Below are 24,805 nucleotides of genomic sequence, written 5' to 3'. Positions count from 1 at the left end.
CTCCGGCTCCGGCGCGGCGCTGTCCATGATGATGAGTTTTTTGAGATCGTCTTCGATGGTGGATTTGTAACTCTTGCGGGGGGAACGCAGGTCCCGCAGCGACGCCCGCAGCCGCGGCTGCCCGAAAACGTTCTTGGCGCCGGCGTCCGCCGGCCTGCGGAGGAGACGGAGAGGGGGCTGCGGCGGCGGGACCACCGCTCCGGGCCCCGGCGCAAAGCGGAGCGGCCGCGCGGCGGAATCCTCCCCCCCCCCCCCGCCCCGCCGCTTACTTTTTGGGGTCCGGGGGGTCGTCGGGGCGTTTGCGGCCGGCGGCGTGTTTGGTGGCGGCCGTCTGCTTGGAAAAGAAGGATTTGGGGACGGAAGCGGAGAGCGGGGAGACGGGGGGGGGCCGGGGGGCTTCGGCCGAGGGGGGCTTGTAGCCCAAGCGCGAGGTCGAGCTGCCGGAGAAGAGGAGCGAGGTTCACCGCGGGGAAGGGGCGCGCGGCGGCGCTCCCCGAAAAAGCCGGGGGCGGCAGGAACGACAGCCGCGGCTTCCCCCACCCCCCAAAAACTCACCCGGGCTGCTTGAAGGGGTCGGGGCTGCCGCCGGGGGTCCCCGAGGCTGTGGGGGTCCCCGCGGCTCCGGGGGTCCCCGCTTTGTGCCGGTAGCTTTTACCCTGGCGGCCGGCGGCGCCGGCGGGGGACGGATCCCTCTCATCGTCGCCGGGCCGGACGCCGTCGTCCCGCGAAACGAGGTGGGCCGCCGGGGGGATTTTGGGAAGCTGGGGAGGGGGCCGGGGGGGGGGCTTGGGACAGCCCCCCCCCGCCGGGCCGCAGGCGTAAAGGGCGGCGTCGGTGATGCCGCCGTCGCCGCCGCCGCCGCCGCCGTCACCGCCGCCTTTGGCGAGGGGAGCGGGGTCGGCGTCGAGGGGGTCGGGGACGTCGAACCAGCGCTCGTCGCTGGGGGTGCTGGAGGCGGTGCTGGACAAGGTGTTGCTGCTGGAGTGGCTGGAGTACGGCGCCTCGCCCTGCCGGCACGCCGCGCCCGTCACCCCGGCGTCCGGCCTGCCCCCGCCGCGGCGGCGCGGGTTTTCCGCCCCCCGGCCCCAACGGAGCTTCCCCGGGGCGAGACGGGGAAGGGGGTGGTGGCTCACCCTGACGTGCCGGTTGGGAGAGTCCTTGCCCGGCGTCGGCTCCTGCCTGCCGGCTCGCTTGCCCCCGGGCAACCTGGACTGCGCCGGCACGTGCCACAGCGGCTCTGCAACGAGTCGGCGTCACCCTCGCCGCCGAGGCGGCGGCGGGGGGACGAGGCGGCGGGGCGGCCCCGGGCTCTCGCCCGCCTTCGCCGTACCCGGTTTGTGTCGCTCCATGGTGCTCTCGTGGCTACTGAGCCCCCCGGATGAGGAGTCGCCGCCGGAGGCACCGTCGTGGCCGCCGTGCGGCTCGAAGGGCAACGGCGGCCGCTGCGAGGCCACGTACCTACGAGGGGAGCGACGGACACGCACGCGGGTGAAGCTCCCACCCCCAAAATCGCCACGTTTCTCCCCGGTTTGCACCCGCGGCGCTCACCCACCTCTCCGGAGAGGGTTTGTAGCGAGCGTAGGCCGTCGCGGCGCCGCTCGGCGCCGAGAAACTGCCGGACGGTTGCCGGTACGGCTGCGGCCTCTCCGCTCCGGCCGGCGCGCAGGAGGGGGGGTGCGGGCTTTCGGGAAAGCTGACCGGCCTGGCTCGGCGGATCCGTTCGGGAAGAAGCGGGAAGTCAGCGGGGAAAACGCCGGCGCCCGCCGGCGCCGCCTCGCCCGCCCGCCGGCGCGGTTCCTCACCTCTTGCCGTGCGGGGCCTGCGGCTCCCGGTAGGGCACGGCGGCGGCTGGCTTGGCCGCCCGGCCGGGGCCGAGGGGCTGCGGCTCGGCCCGTTTCCCCGCTGGCGCCGCGTTGTGGGAAGCCGGGCCGCTCCACTGCCAGCCGGCGTTGCTCCGGTACGGCGGGCGGTAGCCGGATGGCAAATTCTCCGTCTCTCCCTTCAGCTCGGCGGCGCTCAGCTCCAAGGACTCGGCCCAGCCCCTGCGAAGCCGGCGGCCATCGGCGCTTGCGGCACTCGCCGCTGGCGGGGCTTTAGCCGAAACCGTCCCGGTCGCCGGCAAAGCGACGTCCCGGCTTTTTAATTACTACTTAATGATTAATTAAGCGTAGCGGAGGTCTCGGCTCCCGGCGCGGTGGGGAAAAGCGGGACGCCCCCAACCAAAAATAAGCGGCGGCGGCCGCCCCGCGCCCCCGCCCCCACCTACCTGCGAGGGGCTCCGTCCTCGTGGGGGGGGATGATGACGACCTTGACCGTGACGGAGGTACGCAACAGGTCGATCATCTGGTCGTGGGTCAAGGTCACCACGGCCACCTTGCAGATCTCCACCAGGCGGCTGCCCTGCCGTAAGCCGGCCTGCCAGGCGAAGCCGTAATCCTCCACCTCCGCCACCGTGCCGTCGTACTTCACGTGGAAACCCAGCTGACCCAGCCCGTTCCTCCTCAAGGTCATGTCCACCGTCTCGCAGCCGTCCGTCATCACCTGCGGAGCGTCGGGCGACGGGAGGAAGGGGTCCGGCGCCCCTCAAATCCTCCCCGCCGCCGCCGCCTTCCCCGCCGCGGCTCAGCGCTCCTGCGCGTCGGCAAACCGGCGCCTTTGGGTTTGGATTTCGGAGCCTCACCTTCAACCTCTGCACGATCTCCTTGACGTCATCGGCGCCGCCCTCGGCCGCCCGGACGAAGATGTGGTCTCCTCGCCCGTAGAAGACCTTGAGGGTGGAGGCGTCGGCGGTCCAGCCGATGACGTCCCCGCAGAAGCAGTTGAAGACCACCTCCTTGGCGCCGAGGTCCAGCAGCACCACGAATTCGTTGGAGATGCCCAAAACGCAAGGCAGCTCCGCTCCCCGGGCGAAATCCTGCGCGGAGACGCGCCAGGCGATGGCCCCGGCGCTGTGTTGCTCGGCACCGGCACGGGCTTTCGTCTTCTCCTTCTTTTTGGAAGCCAAGGAGATGAGGTTGAACTTGCCGGCGGAATCGATGGGCGTGTTGGTGACGCAGTTTTCGGCCAGATCCTTCAGGTATTCCTGCCGGGTTCGCGTGGCCATGGCGTGGAATTTGTCCGATTTGTGCGCGGCGTTCTCCGCGTTGATCACCTTGGCCAGCAAGAAATCTCGGAAGACGTCGGATTTGCGGAAGGTGACGCCGCTGGGGATGGGGGGGCCGAAGGGGGGAACGTCTTTGGACCTGGTGACGGCCACGCTTGGGGGACGGAGAGGGGGAAGGGGTTAATTAATAAATCGGAGAAATACGGAATCGTGCGCGGTGGGAAAGACCTTTTGAGACGAACAGGGTCAAGTTCACGGCTAAACCCCGGCCCCAAGCGTCGTTTAACCCCCCCCGCCAGGGACGGCGACTCCGCCGCGTCGGCGCAGCCCGTCCCGGCGCTCGGCGACCCTCTGGGCGAAGGGATTTTTCCCGGTAGCCCCCCAAAACCTCCCCTTTTTCTCCAGACCGCCCCCCCCCCGCCTCGCCCGCGCTCCGGCGCCTCGGGGTCTTTGCGGCCGGGATGCCATTGGCGCCGGAATCTCCTCCCTGCATCGCCCCGGATCCCTTTCTAGAACCTTCCTCCCGCTTCGGCGTCCGGGAAGCCGGATCCCCCCTCCTCCGGGCGGGGGGTAAAGATATTAAGCACGGACCCCGATTCCGAGCGCCGGGGAACCCCCTTCGCCCCCGTCCCGAGGTCTCGGCGGCTTTGAAGAAGCCGGAGACGCCGGAGGAGCCTCGGCGTCGCCCCCCACCCCGAAATCCCGTCCGCGGCCCCACCACGCAGCCGCCCCCCTCCCCGAATTGGGGAGGGGGCTCACCTGTAGCAGACGCCGTCGGTGCAGGGGTTGTGGGCTCGGACGATGATGAAGACGTGCTGGAAGTGGGACCGGATGTTTCGGGGGGTGAAGGGTAAAGCTCCGGGTTCTTGGAAGATGATGGTGACGATGTCGTTGCCGATGTGCCTCTTCCTCAGCAGCTGGGAGCGACGGGGGGGTCGGCGGAGCCCGGGACGGGCCCGAGAAGCCGGAAAACGGCGGCGGGGCGGGGGGACGCGGCACGGGGCGGGGGTTACCTGCTGCCGGTTGTTGGGGGTGTAGGGGAGCATGGTGGAGACGTGGAACATGATCTCGTAGTCCTGGTACGTGGTGTAGAGGGAGTGGGTGCCGGTGGAATCGGCTGCGGGGGGGCGGCAGGTGAGGCGAGCGCGGCGCCGCGCCTCCCCCCCCCGGCCCCGCGGGACCCCCGCCGCGCTCACTTTTGGTGTCCAGCTGCGCCGCGTACTTGCCGAAGGCTTTCAGGCAGACCCGCTCGCCGAGGAGCGCCAGGAACTCCTCGAAGGGGGGGCCGGCGGCCTCGTTGTTGTACATCTCCTCCTCCGAGCTCTGCCCGGCTTTGCAGTACAGGATGCCCACCTTGTGCCGCCGGCACAGCTGCGGCGAGCGCGGCGGCGGGGAGGGTCATCAGCCGCGGACCCCCGCCCCGGGAAGCCCCCCTCGCCCCGCGGTGCCGCCGTTCCCGCGCCGCGGCGGCCGTTCCCCACCACGGCTCGCCGCCACCGTCCCCGCGCCGCCGCCACTGTCCCCCACCACGGCTCGCCGCCACCGTTCCCGCGCCGCCACGGTTTGCCGCCACCATCCCCGCGCCACCGCCACCGTTCCCCGTCACGGCTCGCCGCCACCGTTCCCCACCACAGCTCGCCACCACCGTCCCCGCGCCGCCGCCACCGTTCCCCACCACGGCTCGCCGCCGCCATTCCTGCGCCACCACGATTTGCCGCCACCGTCCCCGCACCGCCGCCACCGTCCCCCACCATGGCTCGCTGCCACCACCACTGTCCCCGCGCCACCACAGTTTGCCGCCACCGTCCCCGCGCCACCGCCACCGTTCCCCGTCACGGCTCGCCGCCACCGTTCCCGCGCCACCACGGTTCGCCGCCACGGCTCGCCGTCACCGTTCCCGCGCCGCCGCCACCGTTCCCCACCACGGCTCGCCGCCACCGTCCCCGCGCCGCGGCTCGCCGCCACCGTCCCCGCGCCGCCGCGGCTCGCCGCCGGCTCACCCCTTGCTCGTCCAGCTTGAGGAGCTGCTCGGCGACGCGGGGCGCGCCGAGCGCCAGGCGCAGGCAGTGGGTGTTCAGCTCCGGCACCACGTACTCCAGGGCGTCCTTGGGTGGCAGCCCCCGCGCCGTGCCGGGCTTGGCGGCCGTGGGGGTGGCGTCCTCCAGGATGGAGCCGCGCAGGGTGAGGAGCTGCGGGACAGAGCGGCGACGGCGCTAAAAACAACGCCGCTAAAATATAATAGGAGGGTACTAAAAATAAGACTAGTAAATATAACGCTACGATATTAAAAATAATGCTAATAAAATTCCTGCTGCGATAGTTAAGATAATAAAAAAATTCCTGCTGCGATACTAAATACAAAAATTTCTAGTACAAGAGTAAAGATAACATGAAAATTAGTACTACAAGAGTAAAGATAACAGAAAAATACTACTACAAGAGTAAAGATAATACAAAAATTACTACAATATTAATAAAAAAAATAGTACTACAAGGGTAAAGACAATGCAAAAATACTACTACAGTACTAAATACAAAAAAATAGTACTACAATGCTAAAGGTAATGCAAAAAAATAGTGCTACAAGACAAAAAAATACTGCTACAAAACAAAAAATAATAAAAGATACTGCTACAATACTGAAGATAATGCAAAAATACTGCTATAATACAAAAAAACCCGCAAAAATACTAAAAAACACCAAAAACCCCTAAAATACTAAAAACTATACAAAAAATAATAGTAAAATACTAAAAAGCGATACCCCTAAAGGACAAATAATAGTAAAATACTAAAAAGCAATGCCCCTAAAATATAAATACTAAAATACTAAATAATACTAATAATACTAAAATGCTTAATACTAATAATACTAAAATGCTAAATACTAATAATAGTAAAATGCTGCTGCTGCTAATAATAATAGTAAAATGCTGCTACTAATAATAGTGAAATGCTACTAATAATAATAGTAAAATGCTGCTAATAATAATAGTAAAATGCTACTAATAATACTAAAAATAATAATAATAATGCTAAGAATAAGTATAATAATACTAAGAATACAAAACATAATACTACAATAATACTACAACACTACAACACTAAAAATAATACTACTAAAATAATAAATAATAATAAAATAATACCCCCCCAATAATACCCCTCCCCATAATACCCCTCCCCATAATACCCCCCCCAATAATAACCCCCCCCCAATAATACCCCCCCCCCAATAATAACCCCCCCCCCCGCAATAAAACGACTCCAATAAACCCCGAACGAGGGGAGAGGGACGGCCAAGCGCCGCGCGCGCCGCCGGCAAGGCGGCCCCCGCCGCGCCCCCCGCCGCGGCACCTCGCTGGTGCGGAAGATGATGCGGTACTGGTACTGGGGGCCGTGCTCCCGGTGGTCCTCCAGCCGCTCCCGCCGGATGCTGACGGCCACTGGCCCCAGCTTCTCGTCCACCCCGAAGTAGTTGGAATGCTCTGCCGGGAGAAGGGGGATGGAGGAGACGCCGCGCCCGCCGCGCCCGCCGCGGCGCTCGCCCGCCGCCGCCGCAGGATGGGCGGCGGGGGGGCTTTTAAGAGCGGGTCGCGACCCCTCCCCGAACGCGTCCCTCGGGGTCTGGGGGCGACGGGGCGAGCCGAGAATCGCCGCCGAGAGCCGCCGCACCTTTGCCGTGGAAATGGTCGCGGTAATAGCGAGCGCCGAGGTCGACGTGCTCCACGCTGTAGTGCTTGAAGCGGTTGGGGTTCCTCCGCAGCTCCTTGGGGAGCTCCAGCACCGAGACGCCGGCGTTGGTGGGGCGTACGTCCAGGGCGGGCTCCGGAAACCCCCCCTCGACCGGCGGGACCCCCGGGGCTCCTGCCGCGGCTTTGGAGAAGCTGACGTCGCGCTCGCCGCCGCCGATCTCGTTGCGGAAGTGGGGGCAGCTGAGGAGAAGCTCGTTGCTGGTGTTATCCCCCGCGTCGTGTTCCAAATTCTCTTTACAGTTCAGGTCCTCGGTGCTGGCGAACGCCGGATCCGATCCGCCCAAACCGCCGGCGCGAACCGTCGCCGCCGAAGCCGCCGAGGCGCCCGTGGTGGTGTTGCGCCGCTGGGCGACCACGGCGCGGTTGACGGCGACGGCGTTGAGGTCGAAAAGCATGCTCTGCACGTCGTAGTGGGCGAAGCTCTTCCGGCACACCCAGCTCTTGCCCGGCTCGGGCGCCCGCGGCTCCTCCGGCTCCTTCCCCGGCTCCCCCTCGTTTCGGCCGCTCCGGAGCTTCTTGAAGATGGATTCGCCGCCGGCGTCGCCTTTGGGACACCTCCTGCGGGGTTTCTCCTTGGATTGCGCCGACGGCTCGTCCCGGGGCCCGTTCCTGGCCTCCGTCTTGATCCCGGGACACGTTCCCGGAGGAAAGGCGCCTTCCCCGAGCCGTTCCGGCGTGGCGGCTCGCCGATCCGGCTTCTTGGTCCGAAATTCGTTCAGCATATCGAAGAAGCTCTGCTCCGAGATGCCCTGCACGTCGATGGAGGAGGTGCTGCCGTACTCGCGGAAAAGCCCGGCACTCCCCCCCAGCTTGCTCCCCCGCGGCTCCGCCGCCTCCTCCGGGTCGCACTCGCTCAGCGTCACCTCGCTGCTGCTCCGGTGCCGCAGCGGCGCCAAGCCCCTCGCCGGGGAACGGGGCCATCCCTCCTGGAATTCCACGTCCTTGGATCGCCGCCGCGCCAGGCGGTGAAGGGCTTTAAAGCCCGAAACGCCGGCGAGGGGTTGCTGCCCGCCGGCAAAACCCCGGCAACAAGCGGCGTCGCGGCTGCCCGCCGCCTCCCGGCACGGGCTGGCGCCGGCGGGGGGGTCCTTGGCGGCGTCTCTCTTGGGGGGCCAGTCGGCGATGCGGGCGCGCACCCCCATTTTGGGCACGGCCGGCGTGGCGGGGGCCGGGCGAGCGGCTTCGCCGCCCGCTGCCGGCAAGCTGCCATTTTGCACCCAAAACGTCGGCGGGCAACTCTCGGTGTCGGCGCCGTCGTGCCGCGGGGGGCGGTGGGAGCTCATGGTCCGGCGACGGAGCCGAGCCGAGGCAGGGGGACGGGGCCGCTCATTGCCGCCGCCGCGCCGGGACGGCCTCGGTCGCCGCCGTCTGGCTGCCGGCGAGCGAAACGCCGTGACGTCCGGCTCGGCCTCGCTGCTGCCGCATGGTTCTCCCCGGCGTCGGCGCTCACGCCGGGCTTCGCCGCATCTCCCGGGCCATCCTGCAGTGGGGGGAGGAGAGCAGAGGGTTAGCACGGTGTCTAACCTGGGCTAGACCAGGCTGCTCAGAGCACCGTCCAATTTGACCTTGAACTTTTCCATGGACAGGGCATCTCCCACCTCTCTGGGCAATCGTGGCCTTGCCGAACCTCACGAGGTCCACGTGGACCCACCGTGGCCTTGCCGAACCACATGGGTTTCACACTGACCCACCTTGGCCTTGCCAAACCTCACGAGGTCCACGCGGACCCACCGTGGCCTTGCCAAACCTCACAAAATTCACATGGATCCACCTTGGCCTTGCCAAACCTCACGAGGTTCATGTGGATTCACCTTGGCCTTGACAAACTTCACGAGGTCCACGTGGACCCACCTTGACCTTACTGAACCTCACGAGGTCCACATGGACCCACCTTGACCTTATTGAACCTCACGAGGTCCACATGGACCCACCATGGCCTTATTGAACCTCACAAGGTCCACACGGATCCACATTGGCCTTGCTGAACCTCACGAGGTTCACACGGATCCACATTGGCCTTGCTGAACCTCACGAGGTTCACATGGACCCACCGTGGCCTTGACAAACTTCACAAGGTCCACGCGGACCCACCATGGCCTTGACAAACCTCACGAGGTCCACGCGGACCCACCTTGACCTTATTGAACCTCACGAGGTCCACGCGGACCCACCTTGGCCTTGCTGAACCTCACGAGGTTCACATGGACCCACCTTGGCCTTGACAAACCACATGGGTTTCACACTGACCCACCGTGGCCTTGACAAACCTCACAAGGTCCACGCGGACCCACCTTAACCTTGCTGAACCATCAGGCCCCGTAGAATAGACTATTTCAGTCAGAAGAGACCTACATGGATCATCTCACCCAACTGCCTGACCAAGGCTTAAGAGTGTTGTTAAGGGCGTTGTCCGACGCTTTGACCTCTCCAGGTCCCTCCGCGAGGTCCCTCAAGGGCATCAGCAGCACCTCCCAGTTGGGTGCCACCGGCAAACGTCCTGCCCGCAGATCATTCATCGAGAAATATCTCGAAGGGAACCCTGAGGAGCATCGCTGGTGACCGTGCGCCAGCCGGACGTATATATCCGTTGAGGTTCCTCAGGGGGGTCTTGAAATATAGTCTCCGATCTGTTGAGGTTCCTCAGAGGGTCTCAAAATGTATAGCTTCAAGTTCCTCAGGGGGTCTTGAAATATATAGGCTGAGGTTCCGCAGGGAGCCTTGAAATACACAGGTTGAGGTTCCTCAAGAGGTCTTGAAATATAGAGACTCCCATCCACGGAGGTTCCTCAGCGGGTCTCAAAACGTATAGGTTGAGGTCTCTCAGGGGGTCTTGAAATACAGAGTTATATCCATTGAGGTTCCATAGGGGGTCTTGAAATATATAGGTTGAGGTTCCACAGGGAGTCTTGAAATACAGACTTCTATCCGTCGATGTTCCTCAGGTGGTCTCAAAATATATAGGTTGAGGTTCCTCAAGGGGTCTTGAAATATAGAGACTCCTATCCGCTGAGGTTCCTCAGGAGGGTCCTGAAATATATAGGTTGAGGTCTCTCAAGGAGTCGCGAAATATATAGGTTGAGGTCCCTCAGGGGGTCTCAAAATGTACAGGTTGAGGTTCCTCAGGGGGTCTTGAAATGTAGAGACTCCTATCTGTTGAGGTCCCTCAGCGGGTCTCAAAAGGTATAGGTTAAGGTCCCACAGTGGGTCTTGAAATATACGGGTTGAGGTTCCTCAAGAGGTCTTGAAATACAGAGGCTCCCAACGGTTGAGGTTCCTCAAGAGGTCTTGAAATACAGAGGCTCCCAACGGTTGAGGTTCCTCAAGAGGTCTTGAAATACAGAGGCTCCCAACTGTTGAGGTTCCTCAAGAGGTCTTGAAATACAGAGGCTCCCAACTGTTGAGGTTCCTCAAGAGGTGTGGAAATACAGAGGCTCCCAACTGTTGAGGTTCCTCAAGAGGTCTTGAAATACAGAGGTTGAGGTTCCTCAAGAGGTCTTGAAATATAGAGGCTCCCAACTGTTGAGGTTCCTCAAGAGGTCTTGAAATACAGAGGTTGAGGTTCCTCAAGAGGTCTTGAAATATAGAGGCTCCCAACGGTTGAGGTTCCTCAAGAGATCTTGAAATATAGAGGCTCCCAACTATTGAGGTTCCTCAAGAGGTCTTGAAATATAGAGGCTCCCAACTGTTGAGGTTCCTCAAGAGGTCTTGAAATACAGAGGCTCCCAACTGTTGAGGTTCCTCAAGAGGTGTGGAAATACAGAGGCTCCCAACTGTTGAGGTTCCTCAAGAGGTCTTGAAATACAGAGGTTGAGGTTCCTCAAGAGGTCTTGAAATATAGAGGCTCCCAACTGTTGAGGTTCCTCAAGAGGTCTTGAAATACAGAGGTTGAGGTTCCTCAAGAGGTCTTGAAATATAGAGGCTCCCAACGGTTGAGGTTCCTCAAGAGATCTTGAAATATAGAGGCTCCCAACTATTGAGGTTCCTCAAGAGGTCTTGAAATATAGAGGCTCCCAACTGTTGAGGTTCCTCAAGAGGTCTTGAAATACAGAGGCTCCCAACTGTTGAGGTTCCTCAAGAGGTCTTGAAATACACAGGTTGAGGTTCCTCAAGAGGTCTTGAAATAGAGGCTCCCAACGGTTGAGGTTCCTCAAGAGGTCTTGAAATATAGAGGCTCCCAACTGTTGAGGTTCCTCAAGAGGTCTTGAAATATAGAGGCTCCCCACTGTTGAGGTTCCTCAAGAGGTCTTGAAATATAGAGGCTCCCCACTGTTGAGGTTCCTCAAGAGGTCTTGAAATATAGAGGCTCCCAACGGTTGAGGTTCCTCAAGAGGTCTTGAAATACACAGGCTGAGGTTCCTCAAGAGGTCTTGACATATAGAGGCTCCCATCCATGGAGGTTTCTCAGGGGGTCTCGAACCTGATCGTTTCCTGCGCTGGAAGGGACTCTGCTCCTCGAGGTCCGTCCGCTCAAGAGGTGCGGAAAGAGAGATTGCCAAAAAAAACCCCACAAACGTTCCCAAGCCTCCTCCGGGTCTGTCGTTCCCAGTTTGCCAGCCCCGCTTCGGTCTCTCCGCCGGGATTTTGGGAAGCCGGAGGCCAGAGCGAGGCAGCTCACCCTCGGGTTGGGAACAGACGGACGGACAAGTGTTAATCCGTCTGTGTTTGGCATTAACCTACCCCGGCACGCCGGCCGAGCCTCCTCTCCCATCCCGGTGCTCGCCTAATCCCCGCTAATTACGCCGCAAGCCAGCTAAGATCGCATCTGTTGGGAGGGGGGTGTTAAATCAATACCCGAAAGCCTTAATTAAACGCAGCCTAACGAGCGGGCAGCGGGTACCGAGGCAGGAGGAGCATCCCCGGCTGGCGATGCCGGGTCTCGCCGGCAATAATTCGCCTCCGTCCCCTGGGAAGGAGCTCGATCAACCCCGGGGCAAAGCCGGGCGGTGAGATGGGGGCTCCCGGTTGAGGTTCGATGGCTTTTTTGGGGTGTAACGGCCAGTTTTGGGGTCCCGGCGTCACCCTCCTCTTCCTCGGCTGCTCCGAGGTTAAAGAGCTATTTGCAAAACACACACGCTTCCCTCTATCCCCCTAAAAAACCCCCCAAAACCACTAAACTCCAAGGAAAACTCTTTTTCCAAAGAAAACTCCTCTCCCCCCGGCGGCGCTGGTTATCGCGGGGACGTGGCACCCCCAAAACCCCCCTTTATTCACCGAATCCGGGGAGAAACGAGGCAAAATAAGCTAAAAATACTCCCCCCAAAAAACTGGAGTGGAAACTCTACCCCTGGCCAGGCGGGAGGAGGAGGAAGAGGATGATGCTTTTCCGGTTCCTCCTCAGCCCATCCCGATTTGGGGAAGGGGCCGGAGATGAAATCCCGCTGCCCCTCCAGGCTGAAAAAAAAAAAAAGAGACATCAGCAATCACTAAATCCCATCTTTCCACCCCAAAAACGGCGCCTGACGCTTCTCCGGTGACAAACCCCTCGCCCGAGCGGGTGATTTAATTAAATCCGGCCGTATTCCGCTCCGGGCTACGGAACATCGCGTCGGGTAGGAGCGAGACCCTCTCCTTCCTTCGGCGAACCGCCAAATTATCCCAGTTTGGATTAAAATCCGGCAGAGAGGCGAGGAATAACCAGATTTAGGGATTTAAACCAAAACAGAGCCTGACCTTAGGGGGGTTCCGAGACAACCCCGTGCCGATTCTCGCACCCCGAACTGGGCGGCCGCGCCGTCACGGCTGAAAAAAAAACCAAACCAAACCCAAAAAAGCCCCAAATCCCCCCAGTTTTAATCTCCCTCTTGAAATAATCTCGTTTAATCTCTTGCCAACGGCCACGGAGATGAAGGGGGAAGATGAAGACGAAGCACCGGGCGCGGCACGAGCCATGAAAAAAAAATAAATAAATACGTCGCCTCCCGTTCTTTACGGCACTTTATGGCTTCGGAGCTAATTTTTTGGGGGGGAAAAAAGAGCGGTTTAGCATCTCCCGAGGTTTTTCGCGACTTCCGTTCCTCCTTTAGCGCCGCGGTTTTGGGGAGAACCCCCAGACGGGCGTTTCCAGCATCCGATAACGAATTTCTGCATCGCCGGAGCATCGTTATCCGCCCGGCCGGGCTCCTGCTCCGACAGGAATCAATCCGCGAGGGAATCTCATCCTATTTCTCAGCATAAAATATGGGAAGAGCCGCTCCCCCCGAAGCCTCTACCCGCCGAGGGAAAGCGGAGCGAGCCCAAAAAATTAATTGCAGGGCGTTAATTATTTATTTTAGCCGCACCGACAGATTTGCCGGCTATTTGCCGACGGATCCACTCGCCGACGCTGGATTTGCCGGCACCGAACGGAGCCGGATCCCCGAATCCTCCTAAGGGGTCCTGGCACGGGGATGAGGGATGGTCCAGGAGCTTCGTTATGCCCCACAGACGTAATTTGGGGTAATAAATCGGGGAAAAGGCTTCAACGGCCCCGAGTGATCCCACACCCCGAGCTGGACCCAAAATTGGGATTTTTGAGCCCAATCCTGCTGCTCCAGAGCCGCGGCTGCAACTTGCACAAGACCCAGCCCTTCCCGGCTAACGAGGAAAGGGGGGAGGGAGAGAGGTTTTAATTATTAACCGCAGGCTTTTGATAAATTAAGCGACAGTTTTTAACTCTTTCTTAGCCGAGACGCCTTCGTGAGCCGGAGAAGAAAGGCGGAGCCTGCCGACTTCCAATTAAAAATGAAGATTTAACGACCCGCGTGGTCCTTTCTACCTCCTGGTTGACCCCAAACGAGCTCAAAATCCCCCCAAAATTCGCCGCTGGCGCTTTCTCCCCTCCTCGGCACGGGTTGGCTGCCGACGGGAGATGCCAAGCAACGTCAACGCTTCCCGGAGTGGGGGAAAAAAATAAATCAATTTTCCCGGGACTCTTTTGGGGTGAAACAGCCCCAAAAAAGACGCTTTGGGGGCAGGGAGGGGTTGGGGTCACCCCGGCTTTCCCAACACCCGTCCCGAGCCAAACCCAGCTCCAGGTATGAGCCAAGATTAAAACCAACCGATGGCCAAGACGGAGAAGAAATTAGTAAAGCAATTAAACGAAGAGGTTGGCAACTTTGTGCTTAATTAGGGGGTGGTTAAAGCCAAATAATCCCCATTACCGGGCAATGACAACGCTATTAATTTTCTCAGCGCAAAAAAGGAAGAGGAGGGGGGGAAAAAAAGGGGGATAAAACGGAGCCGGGACCTCGTCGGTGAGCCGATCCATTTCCCCAGGCTTTATCTGATGGAGACGGCTTAATTAACGCTAATCAAACGAAGGGCTTTTTCAGCACAGCCATAAACAGGGGACAAATTCCTACTTGCCTGAGCTCCGGGGACGTGCCAACGCGGAGATCTCGGCTACCTCACCCCAGGACGGCAGCGCCCGAAGACGGAGTTGGCCAAAACACCGGGAATTATCGATAAATTATTACCCGGAGCGAGGGAGCTCGTTAGGCCCCGTGAAATCCTCCCCGGATTCGGCCCCTTCGCTGCGTTAAATCTCTTTTTTTTTTTTTTCTTGTTGTTGTTTTTAATGCTACGTCGTGCTGTAAAAACACGTCGGGCGAGCTGTAATCCTCGCCCGGAGGGGACGATGGTTTCTGGCCGGCTCGGCGTCCGACTGTTGGAACAACCGCGACGAAGAGGAGGGGCGCGAAGCTCCTTACCGGCGAGGGGGAAAGAGGGGTCTCCTACGGCGTTCCCGGCGTCCAAATTTGAGGAGGAATTCTGGATTAGAAAAGAAAAAGAAAGAAAAGGTTTAAAGTTTCGCCTGGGGAAGGGGCGGGCTGGTGTCGCTGCGATCGACCTGGGCGATTTCCCCGACGATGGAACGCCGTTAAAAACTGGGCGACACCTCGACGGCCTCAACCATTATTGGGATTTCCAAAGGATTTGGGATTTCTGCTCCTTAAAAAAAAAAAAAAGCGCTCTGAGGAGCTTAAAAACCAGAAGGAAGAGGCGATTTGGAAGCTGGGGAAGGGGTAGGGAGGCGGGGATGGTGCCGCTGCACGAGGTTTTAAACGAGAATAATAAGCTGTTAAAAAAAAACCCCAACCAAACACCAACAAAACAACCCAAAAATACGGATAAACCGCCCCGAAAACGACACGCAAACAGAGAAAACGCAGCAAGCGAAGCGAGCGGAGCCGCTCGCCCCAGCGGCAAGCACCGACCTGCAGAAGGCGGGCGGGGAAGCGCAGCCAAATCCACGCCGGGCTCGTGCCCCCCCTGAAAAAAAAACCCCAACAAAAAAAAAAAACCAACTAAAAATCTATTTCCCCCCCCCCCAAATAAAAAGCCAAGCAGCACCGGCGAGCGGAGAGTAACGGCGACCTCGTTACCGGTCAAAAATTAGGGGAAATGGGGTTTTTCGGCAGTGAAATTAATGGGGTGGGGGGCGAGCGAAGGCGGGGTGGCACCGCGGGACCCCCTCCCCGGATCCTCAAGGAAGCGAAACGGCCCCACGCGCGGCGGCGAGGACGCGGGGCTCGAGCGAAACCCCGTCCCCGTATCCTCATTAGCGGCTTGCCTCGTTAGCAAACAGCCCCGACTCGGCCTCACAAATAGGTCAGGACGAGGCAAGTTTGACGACGAGGATTTAATTAAAAAAAAAAAAGAAGAAAATAAAAATACGCCTTTGATAACCCCCGCGGGAAGGTTTCGCAGCAGCTCCGCCGGGATTTCTGGGTGCTTTTTTTTTTTTATTGGGGTGGGGAAGATGAAAATCAGGAGCGGGTACGGGGACTACAGCACCCAAAGCACGGCCTGGAAATTTGGGGTGCCCGAAAACCCCCTCCCCAAAACCGCTGCCCCAGGGTTCATTTGCATAACATCACCATCGTTTCCCCCGCGGTTAATTACTGCCGCGACCTCGGCGGGAGGAGGCTCGGCGACGCTCGGGGAGGGTTGGTTTTTTGTTTTTTTTTTTTAATTTTTTTATTGTTATTATTATTTCCCTGCTGGAGCCGGGCAAAAAACGAAGCTCCTGCCGACGTGGCACCTGCGCAGGTTTCCCCGCCACCCCTCCCTCCTCCCCGTGCCAAAATGGGGTAAAATAAACCCATTTTGGAGGGGGAAAAAGAAATCCCCCCCCCCCTTTGCACGATCTGAGCGTGCGTGCGTGTCCCCCGGTTCAAACAAATCCCGTTTATAGCGGGGACAAAGGGAATAATCCCGCGGCCGCTTCGCTTCGGCACGCTCGGGTTTGGGGAAGGGGCGTCCAGACGAACCCGGGTGCGTTTTTAGGGGGCTGTGGGGTTTTTTTGGGGGGGTTTCTGGTTGTTCCCCCTCCTTTAAAGAGAATAATTCCAAGGGAATAGCTTCTAAAAGGGGAATCTGGGAGCGAGAACGAAGTTTAAGGTTTGAATTTAGCGTTAGCGAGTCCCGGTAGGTTCCCACCCCCCTGCCCCCAAAAATATAAAATATTTTGCATTTCGCAGCCAAACCAGACCTGCGACGTACCCAAAACCCCGCGGTTTAACCTCAAAAAGAGGCGGGCTGCCTTCGCTCGACGCTCTCCGCGTTCCCAAGGCCCATTTGCTCCTCGAGGAGGCGGCTCTGGAAAATGAAAAAAAAAAAAACAAAAAACGAAAAAGCAGGGGGTTGGGGTGGGAGGGGGTGTCTTGGAGGCCCCCCCCCCCAGCTTCTCTCCTGGCTTTGGGAGGCTTGTTGCGCCCCAAAAACCCCCCGTTTTGCCCCAGACCCCGTTGGGTTGGGGAGGGGGGGGGTTTAAAGGAACTACCTTGCGCTGCCGCAGCCCCTTTTATTACGAGCTCCCCGGCGGGCGCTGGGGAAGGAAAATAAAAATAATATTATCAAGAAATGGGAGAGAAATCGGGGAACAGCCTAAGGAGGGGAGGGAGGGGGGTTGTTAAAGCCGTTTCGGGGGTTTTGGAGGTGCCCCCCCCTCCCCCCGTCAGCTGCTGGGGGGGGGGGGGGTGTGTTATTTCAAATTAGTGAAATAAAAAAAAAAAGGGATAAAAAATAAGGGATAAAATTAAGCGTAGGGTTCCCCCCGGGGGGGGTATGAATGGGTGAGGGACCCCCCCCCCCCCCGCCCCCAAACTGAATTAGGGTGTGAGTGCAGGCCCCCCCCCCCTTCCCTGCCCCCCAAAGTCAGGGATTTCACTGCTGGGGGGCAGGGGGGTGCCCCACCCCCCCGACCTTACCCCCCCCAAAAGGGGGGCAGCCCCTTCCCCAGCTCTTCCCTCAGGCCAGTACACCGGCCCCCCCCCGCCCCCCAAAACACGCTCCCCGCACGAAGCCCCCGCCCCGCGCCACGAACCCCCACGGCCTCTCCCAGCCGCGCGGGGGCCGCTGGGAGTTGTAGTTCCCCACACCGACACCCCCCCCCCCCCCCCGCACACCCCGCCGGCTCCCACCAGGCCCCAGGCGGCAACACCGAGGACTACAACTCCCGGCAGCGCCGGTCACCGCCCGCCGGGAATCGGAGGCTACCGGGGACCCTCCGCGACCGCCAGGCCCGAGGCCCGAGGCCCAGGCCCGGGTCCGGGGCCCTGACAGGAGCGCGGCGGCGGCAGCGCCCCGTCCCCCGTCCGTCTCCCCCGAGCCTCCGGGGGAGACTGAGGCAGCGCGCGGCGGTGGGAGAGGGAAAAGGGGGCGGGGGGGGGGGGGGGGGTCTCTCACCCGGCGGCGCGAGGGCACGGGCCAATCGGGGGGCGGCGAGCGGCGCGAGGGCAGCCTGCGGCCGGCGCGCGCGCGCGGCGACTGAGGGAGGGAGGGGAAGCGCACGCCGCGGGGGCGGGGCCTTGCGGGAGGGGCGGGGCCTTGCGGGAGGGGCGGGGCCTTGCGGGAGGGGCGGGGCCTTGCGGGGGGAGTGGCTTCGCGGGAGAGGCGGGGCCTCGCGGGAGGGGCGGGGCGCTGCTCCCCGCCGCCAGGGGGCGCTGCGCGAACTGGGATTCCACCCCCTCCCCCACTCCCGTCCCACCCCCTCGGGGGCTTTATTTACATCTCGGCCCCTCAAGGACCAATCAGCGGGGGACTGGCAAGCGAGGCGCAGCCAATCAGGAGGCAGTGCTCCGCCCCCTCCCTGCTCGCCCGGTTTAAGCCACGCCCCGGCGGGTCTTCGGGGCGGGGCGGGCGGCCGCGCGGCCAAGGGGCGGGGCGAGAGGGGGAAGTCATTTGCATACTGGAAGGGAAGGGCACGCTCCGGGCCGGGGCGGGGGGAGACCCCGCCTACGCTCGCGTCTGATTGGTCGCGGCGCGGACGCTTCATTTGCATACAGGGCGCGGGCGAGAGCGGTTCCCGCGGGACGGGACGGGCGGTGGGTGCGATGAGTGCGCGGGGGCTCAGCCTGGCCCCACACCGCCTTCCCAGCCCCATAGCCCCCAGCCCCACAACCCTCTCCCGGCCTCATAGAACCCCCCAGCCCCACATCGCCTTCCCAGCCCCACAGACCCCCCCCCCAGCCCCACAGGCCCACAGATCCAGGCTGGGAAAAAGCCGGATTTACTGTCCCCGGGAACACGCGGGGGGGAGGTTGGGGGGGGGGGGCACCCCTCGATCCCAAGGGATCCCCCCCCCTAATCCTTGGGATAATCCTGGGAGACGTAGACGCTTTGGCCGTCGTAGCGGGACGTGCGGAGGCAGCGCAGGAGGAAATGGCCGAGGTCGCGCGTGGAGATGACCCGGGATGTGCCGGAGGCGCCGACCGTCACCGTGTAGGTCCCGGTCAGCGGCTTGTCGGCTGCGGAGAACCGGGATAAGGGGGAGACCGGGATAGCAGGATAACAGGGAGACCGGGATAACGGAGGAGACTGGGATAACCAGGATAACTAGGATAAGGGCGAGACCGGGATAAGGGGGAGACTGGGATAGCGGGATAACAGGGAGACCAGGATAAAGGGGGAGACTGGGATAACCGGAATACCAGGATAAAGGGGGAGACTGGGATACTGGGGGATACCAGGATAACGGGGGAGACCGGGATGGCGGGGGAGGCTGGGATAATGGGGAGACCCGGATAACAGGGATACCAGGATAATGGGGGAAACTGGGATAACGGGGGAGACCTGGATAATGGGGAGACTGGGATAATGGGAAAGAGCGGGATAGTGGGGGAGGCTGGGATAGCGGGATAATAGAGACTAGGATAATGGGGGAGAGCAGGATAATGGGGAGACTGGGATAATGGGGTGAGCGGGATAACAGGTAAACTGGGATAATGGGGAAGGAGACTGGGATAGTGGGATAATGGGGACACTGGGATAATGGGGAAAGAGACTGGGATAGTGGGATAATGGGGACACTGGGATAACGGGGAGAGTGGGATAATGGGGGGTGTGGCAGTGCGGCGGGATGGAGGATAAATGGGATACTGGGATATAATGGGATACTGGGGTATAATGGGATGGGGGATAGTGGGATACTGGGATATAATGGGATACTGGGGTATAATGGGATGGGGGATAGTGGGATACTGGGATATAATGGGATACTGGGGTATAATGGGATGGGGGATAGTGGGATACTGGGGTATAATGGGATACTGGGATATAATGGGATGGGGGATAGTGGGATACTGGGGTATAATGGGATACTGGGATGTAATGGGATGGGGATAGTGGGATACTGGGGTATAATGGGATACTGGGATGTAAAGAGATGGGGGATAGTGGGATACTGGGGTATAATGGGATACTGGGATATAATGGGATGGGGGATAGTGGGATACTGGGGTATAATGGGATACTGGGATGTAATGGGATGGGGATAGTGGGATACTGGGGTATAATGGGATACTGGGATGTAAAGAGATGGGGGATAGTGGGATACTGGGGTATAATGGGATACTGGGATGTAATGGGATGGGGGATAAAGTGGGATATGGGGGAAAAATGGGACCCTGGGCTGGGACGGGAGGGGGAAAAATGGGACCCGGGGATCCAATGGGATAATCCCCCCCCCCGCTTTGGGGAGGGTTGGGGGGGCGGGGGGTATTGGGGGCCCCCCCCGCACCGGCGATGTGGGGGGGCAGGACGTAGACGCAGTCGAGCCCCGAATCCCGCAGGACGCGCTCCATGCGGATGTGATCCTCCGTCACCGCCCGCAGCCGGGGGGGCACCTTCTCCAGGTCCCAGAGCAGGAAAGCTGAGTGGGTGGGGGGGTGTCGGTATAGGGGACCCCCATTTTTTTTGGGGGGGTGGGGGGGGGGTGTCACGGGGGTGGGGGACCCACCCGAGAGGCAGGCGACCACCTTCCGGACGCCGTGGGCTTTCATGGCCGCCACGATGTTCTTGGTGCCCTCGGACATGACCGTGGTGGGGCCTGGGGAGGGGGAGAAAGGGGGAGTTAGGGGGCAGCCCCCCAAGTTTGGGGGGGTGTGGGGTGACGGGGCAATGGGGTCCCTCCCGAATCTGGGGGGTGCCCCCAAATCTATGGGGTCGCGGGGTGCAGGTTGCTGGGGGCAATGGGGTCCTCCCAAATCTGGGGGGGGGGGTCCCCCCCAAATCTATGGGGTGCCAGGGCAGTGGGGTCCCTCCCAATCTGTGGGCCCCCCCAATGTATGGGTCCCCCCCAAATCTATGGGGTCACGGGGTGCAGGTCCCTTGGGGCAATGGGGTCCCAGGGCAATGGGCCCCCCCAAATCTATGGGCCCCCCCAAATTTATGGGGTCACGGGGTGCAGGTCCCTTGGGGCAATGGGGTCCCAGGGCAATGGGCCCCCCCAATGTATGGGTCCCCCCCAAATCTATGGGGTCACGGGGTGCAGGTCCCTTGGGGCAATGGGGTCCCAGGGCAATGGGCCCCCCCAAATCTATGGGCCCCCCCAAATCTATGGGGTCACGGGGTGCAGGTCCCTTGGGGCAATGGGGTCCCCCCAAATCTGTGGGGTCCCCCCAATGTATGGGCCCCCCCAAATCTATGCCCCCCCCAAATCTATGGGGTCACAGGGTGCAGGTCCCTTGGGTCAACGGGCCCCCCCCAAATCTATGGGCCCCCCCAATCTATGGGGTCCCCCAAATCTACGGGGTCACGGGATGCAGGTCCCTGGGCGCAATGGGGTCCCCCCAAATCTGCGGGGTCCCGGGGCACTGGGGTCCCCCCCCAAACTATGGGCGCCCCCCCCCTCCCCCAAATCTACGGGGTGCCCTTGGGGCGATGAGGTCACTACATCGCATGACGTAATGAACGGGGTCCCCCCAAATCCCTGGGGTTGCGGGGGGGTGTGTGTGGGGGGGGGTCCCCCTCGTGTGTGTGTCCCCCCCCACGCACCCAGGTCGTCCCTGGTCCCCAGGAGGATGATGACGGCGTCCTGGCCCCTGACGGCCTCGGCCACGGTGACGGGATCGCGGACGTCACCCACCACCACGCGCGCCGGGGGGGGCGGGGCCGGCAGCCGGGCCCGATCGCGCACCAGCACCGTCACCGCGAACCCTGGGGGGTGGCAGCGCCCCGACGCTGGGTCCCCGCGGGGGGACACGGGGACACGGCGTGGGGGGGGGGGGAGCCGGCCCCCAGCGCCGCCACGACGCGATGACTCAGCAATTCGGGCGGGGGATGACTCAGCATCCCGCTGCCTGCCCCATAGGGGCTCTCTATGGCCCATAGGGCCCCACATCTGCCCCATAGGGGCTCTACAGAGCCCTCACAGCCCCACATCTGCCCCACAGAGGTTCCATATGGCTCGTATGGCCCCACAGCTGCCCCACAGGGGCTCTGCCTGCCCCATAGGGGCTCTCTACGGCCCATATGGCCCCACATCGGCCCTCCCTGCCCCATAGGGGCTCTATATGGCCCGTATGGCCCCACATCGGCTCTGCCCACCCCATAGGGGCTCTATGTGGCCCATATGGCCCCACATCGGCTCTGCCCACCCCATAGGGGCTCTATGTGGCCCATATGGCCCCACATCGGCCCTGCCTGCCCCATAGGGGCTCTCTACGGCCCATATGGCCCCACATCGGCCCTCCCTGCCCCATAGGGGCTCTATATGGCCCGTATGGCCCCACATCGGCTCTGCCCACCCCATAGGGGCTCTATGTGGCCCATATGGCCCCACATCGGCTCTGCCCACCCCATAGGGGCTCTATGTGGCCCATATGGCCCCACATCGGCCCTGCCTGCCCCATAGGGGCTCTCTACGGCCCATATGGCCCCACATCGGCCCTCCCTGCCCCATAGGGGCTCTATGTGGTCCGTATGGCCCCACATCGGCTCTGCCCACCCCATAGGGGCTCTATGTGGCCCATATGGCCCCACATCGGCCCTGCCTGCCCCATAGGGGCTCTCTACGGCCCATATGGCCCCACATCGGCCCTCCCTGCCCCATAGGGGCTCTATATGGCCCATATGGCCCCGCATCGGCCCTCCCTGCCCCATAGGGGCTCTATACGGCCCATATGGCCCCACATCGGCTCTGCCTGACCCATAGGGCTCTATGTGGCCCATATGGCCCCACATCGGCTCTGCCTGACCCATAGGGGCTCTATGTGGCCCATATGGCCCCACATCGGCTCTGCCTGACCCATAGGGGCTCTATGTGGCCCATATGGTCCCACATCGGCTCTGCCTGCCCCATAGGGGCTTTATATGGCCCATATGGCCCCACAGCTGCCCCACAGGGGCTCTGCCTGACCCATAGGGGTTCTATATGTCCCATATGGCCCACAGCTGCCCCACAGGGGCTCTGCCTGACCCATAGGGGTTCTATATGGACCACATGGCCCCACATCGGCCTCACATCATCTCTGCCTGACCCATAGGGGTTCTATATGGCTCATATGGCCCCACATCTGCCCCATAGGGGCTCTATAGAGCCCTCACAGGCACTCTCTAGCCCCACATCTGCCCCATAGAGGTTCCATATGGCTCGTATGGCCCCACAGCTGCCCCACAGGGGCTCTGCCTGACCCATAGGGGTTCTATATGGCCCCACAGCTGCCCCACAGGGGCTCTGCCTGACCCATAGGGGTTCTATATGGCCCATATGGCCCCACATCGGCCCCACAGGGGGTCTCCCCGACCCATAGAGGCTCTATATGGCTTATAGAGGCGCTGCCTCACCCCACATCTGCCCCATAGGGGCTCTGCCTGCCCCATAGAGGCTCTATATAGCCCACATAGGCTTTGCCTGCACTGTATAGGCTCTATAACACTCATATGGGCTCTGCCTTGCCCCACATCTGCCCCATAGGGGGTGTATATAGCCCCCACAGGCTCTGTCTGCCCCATAGCGGCTCTGTCTCCTCTGTATTGGCTCTATATGGCCCATATGGGCTCTGCCTGCCCCGAATGAGCTCTATCAGCCCCATATGGGCTGTATCAGCCCCATACGGGCTGTGTCTGCCCCCGATAAGCTCTATCTATCCCGGGCAGGCTGGGTCGGCCCCACGTAGGCTCTATATGGCCCCAACACGCCGGATCTGCCCCACATATAGCCTCTATATAGCCTGGACAGGCTGTGCCTGCCCTATATAGGCTCTATATGGCCCCAACGAGCCACATCTGCCCCATGTATAGCCTCTATATAGCCTGGACAGGCTGTGCCTGCCCCATATAGGCTCTATATGGCCCCAATGAGCCGGGTCTGCCCCATATATAGCCTCTATGTGCTCCAATGGGGTCTGTATGCCCTATATAGGCTCCATATGCCCAGGGATCCCCATAACCCCAGGGACCCCCCCAAACCCCAGACACCCCCCATAACCCCACCGACCCCCCAACCCCAGGGTCCCCCCATAACACCCCTGCGCCCCCCATAACCCCACTACCCCCAAAACCCCAGACCCCCCCAAAACCCGGGGACCCCCCAACCCCAGAAACCCCCCCTTAACCCCCCTACCCCCCCAGCCCCAGGGACCCCCCATAACCCCCCTACCCCCCAACCCCAGGGACCCCCAAACCTCAGGGACCCCCAAACCCCAGTGACCCCCAACCCCAGGGACCCCCCAGCCCCAGGGACCCCCAAACCCCAGTGACCCCCAACCCCAGGGACCCCCCATAACCCCCCTGCCCCCCAGCCCCAGGGACCCCCCCAACCCCAGGGACCCCCAAGTTCGACCCCCCCCAACCCCAGGGACCCCTCCAACCCCCCCGCCCCCCCATAACCCCAGGGACCCCCAAACCCAGGGACTCCCCCAAACCCCCCCCCCGCCCTCACCCTCCTGCAGGGCCTGGCCCAGCGTGGCCAGCCCGGTGCGGCCGGTGGCCCCGAAGATGACGATGTTGTTGCCGGTGGCCATGGCGAGTGGGGGGGAGGGGGGGGCGAGTGAGCGCGCGCTCGCCGGCGGCCGCTCGGTGCCGCTACCGGAGCTCGGCCCCGCCCCCGGCGCCGGTTACGCCCCGCCCCGGTAACGCCCCGCCCCTCCCGGGCCCGGTAACGCCCCCCCCCGGCCGGGGCGGAGGGGCTGAAACCGGGCGGTACCGGGGAGGGGGCACCCCAGGGCCGTGCACCCCCTCATCTATAGGGTACCGGTCCATAGGGTCCCGCTCCGGGCACCCCCCGGGCTATACAGGACCGATCCATAGGGGACCGGGCTATACGGGACCGGTCCATAGGGGACCGGTCCGGGCACCGCAGGGCTATATGGACCCGGTTGGGTCACCCCCTGGTCCATAGGGTACCGGTCCATAGGGTACCGGGCTATACGGGACCGGTCCATAGGGGACAGGTCCGGGCACCCCCCGGGCTATATGGACCCGGTTGGGGCACCCCCCGGGGCTATACGGGACCGGTCCATACAGCACCAGTCCGTGCACCCCCCGGTACATATAGCTACTACACCACATAGCCCCAGTCTATATGGTACCGGCCCATGTACCCCCTGTCTATACCGTACCAGTCCATACGGTCCCAGTCCGTGCTCCCCTAGTCCATACGGTACCGGTCCGTGCACCCCCCGGTCTATATGGTACTAGTCTGTATGGTCCCGATCCGTGCCTATACAGTCACAGTCCGTGCATC

The 24,805-nt window shown here is 61.6% G+C and overlaps 2 protein-coding genes across 3 annotated transcripts; both read right to left on the bottom strand.

Moving 5' to 3' along the window:
* Window positions 1-8,141, bottom strand: SIPA1L3 (signal induced proliferation associated 1 like 3; the record flags this gene model as incomplete). The annotated part of the gene is made up of 15 exons (XM_082012080.1): window positions 1-154; window positions 270-437; window positions 556-1,007; window positions 1,134-1,237; window positions 1,331-1,458; window positions 1,553-1,702; window positions 1,803-2,042; window positions 2,267-2,541; window positions 2,681-3,257; window positions 3,863-4,020; window positions 4,117-4,220; window positions 4,300-4,474; window positions 5,104-5,292; window positions 6,461-6,591; window positions 6,779-8,141. Coding segments are annotated over 15 exons (4,368 nt in total), but the record flags the coding sequence as incomplete, so codon positions are not given.
* A 10,192-nt stretch (window positions 8,142-18,333) lies between these two features.
* On the bottom strand, window positions 18,334-24,132 carry BLVRB (biliverdin reductase B). Of its 2 annotated transcripts, XM_082012058.1 has the most exons (5): window positions 24,002-24,132; window positions 21,115-21,276; window positions 20,078-20,167; window positions 19,859-19,990; window positions 18,334-18,587 (listed from the first exon to the last, which is right to left on the bottom strand). In XM_082012058.1, exons 1-5 carry the CDS (start codon window positions 24,081-24,083, stop codon window positions 18,424-18,426), a joined length of 630 nt encoding a protein of 209 aa, XP_081868184.1. In that variant the 5' UTR covers window positions 24,084-24,132; the 3' UTR covers window positions 18,334-18,423. The 2 variants fall into 2 exon arrangements, with proteins under 2 accessions (XP_081868184.1, XP_081868185.1); XM_082012059.1 differs by lacking the exon at window positions 21,115-21,276 and having other exon boundaries at window positions 24,002-24,128.
* Window positions 24,133-24,805: the final 673 nt, after the last annotated feature.

Source organism: Phaethon aethereus (genome assembly GCF_964289735.1).
Source record: "Phaethon aethereus genome assembly, chromosome: 31".
In the NCBI taxonomy this organism is placed as follows: Eukaryota; Metazoa; Chordata; class Aves; order Phaethontiformes; family Phaethontidae; genus Phaethon; species Phaethon aethereus.
This window is presented reverse-complemented; position numbering and strand designations above follow the sequence as displayed.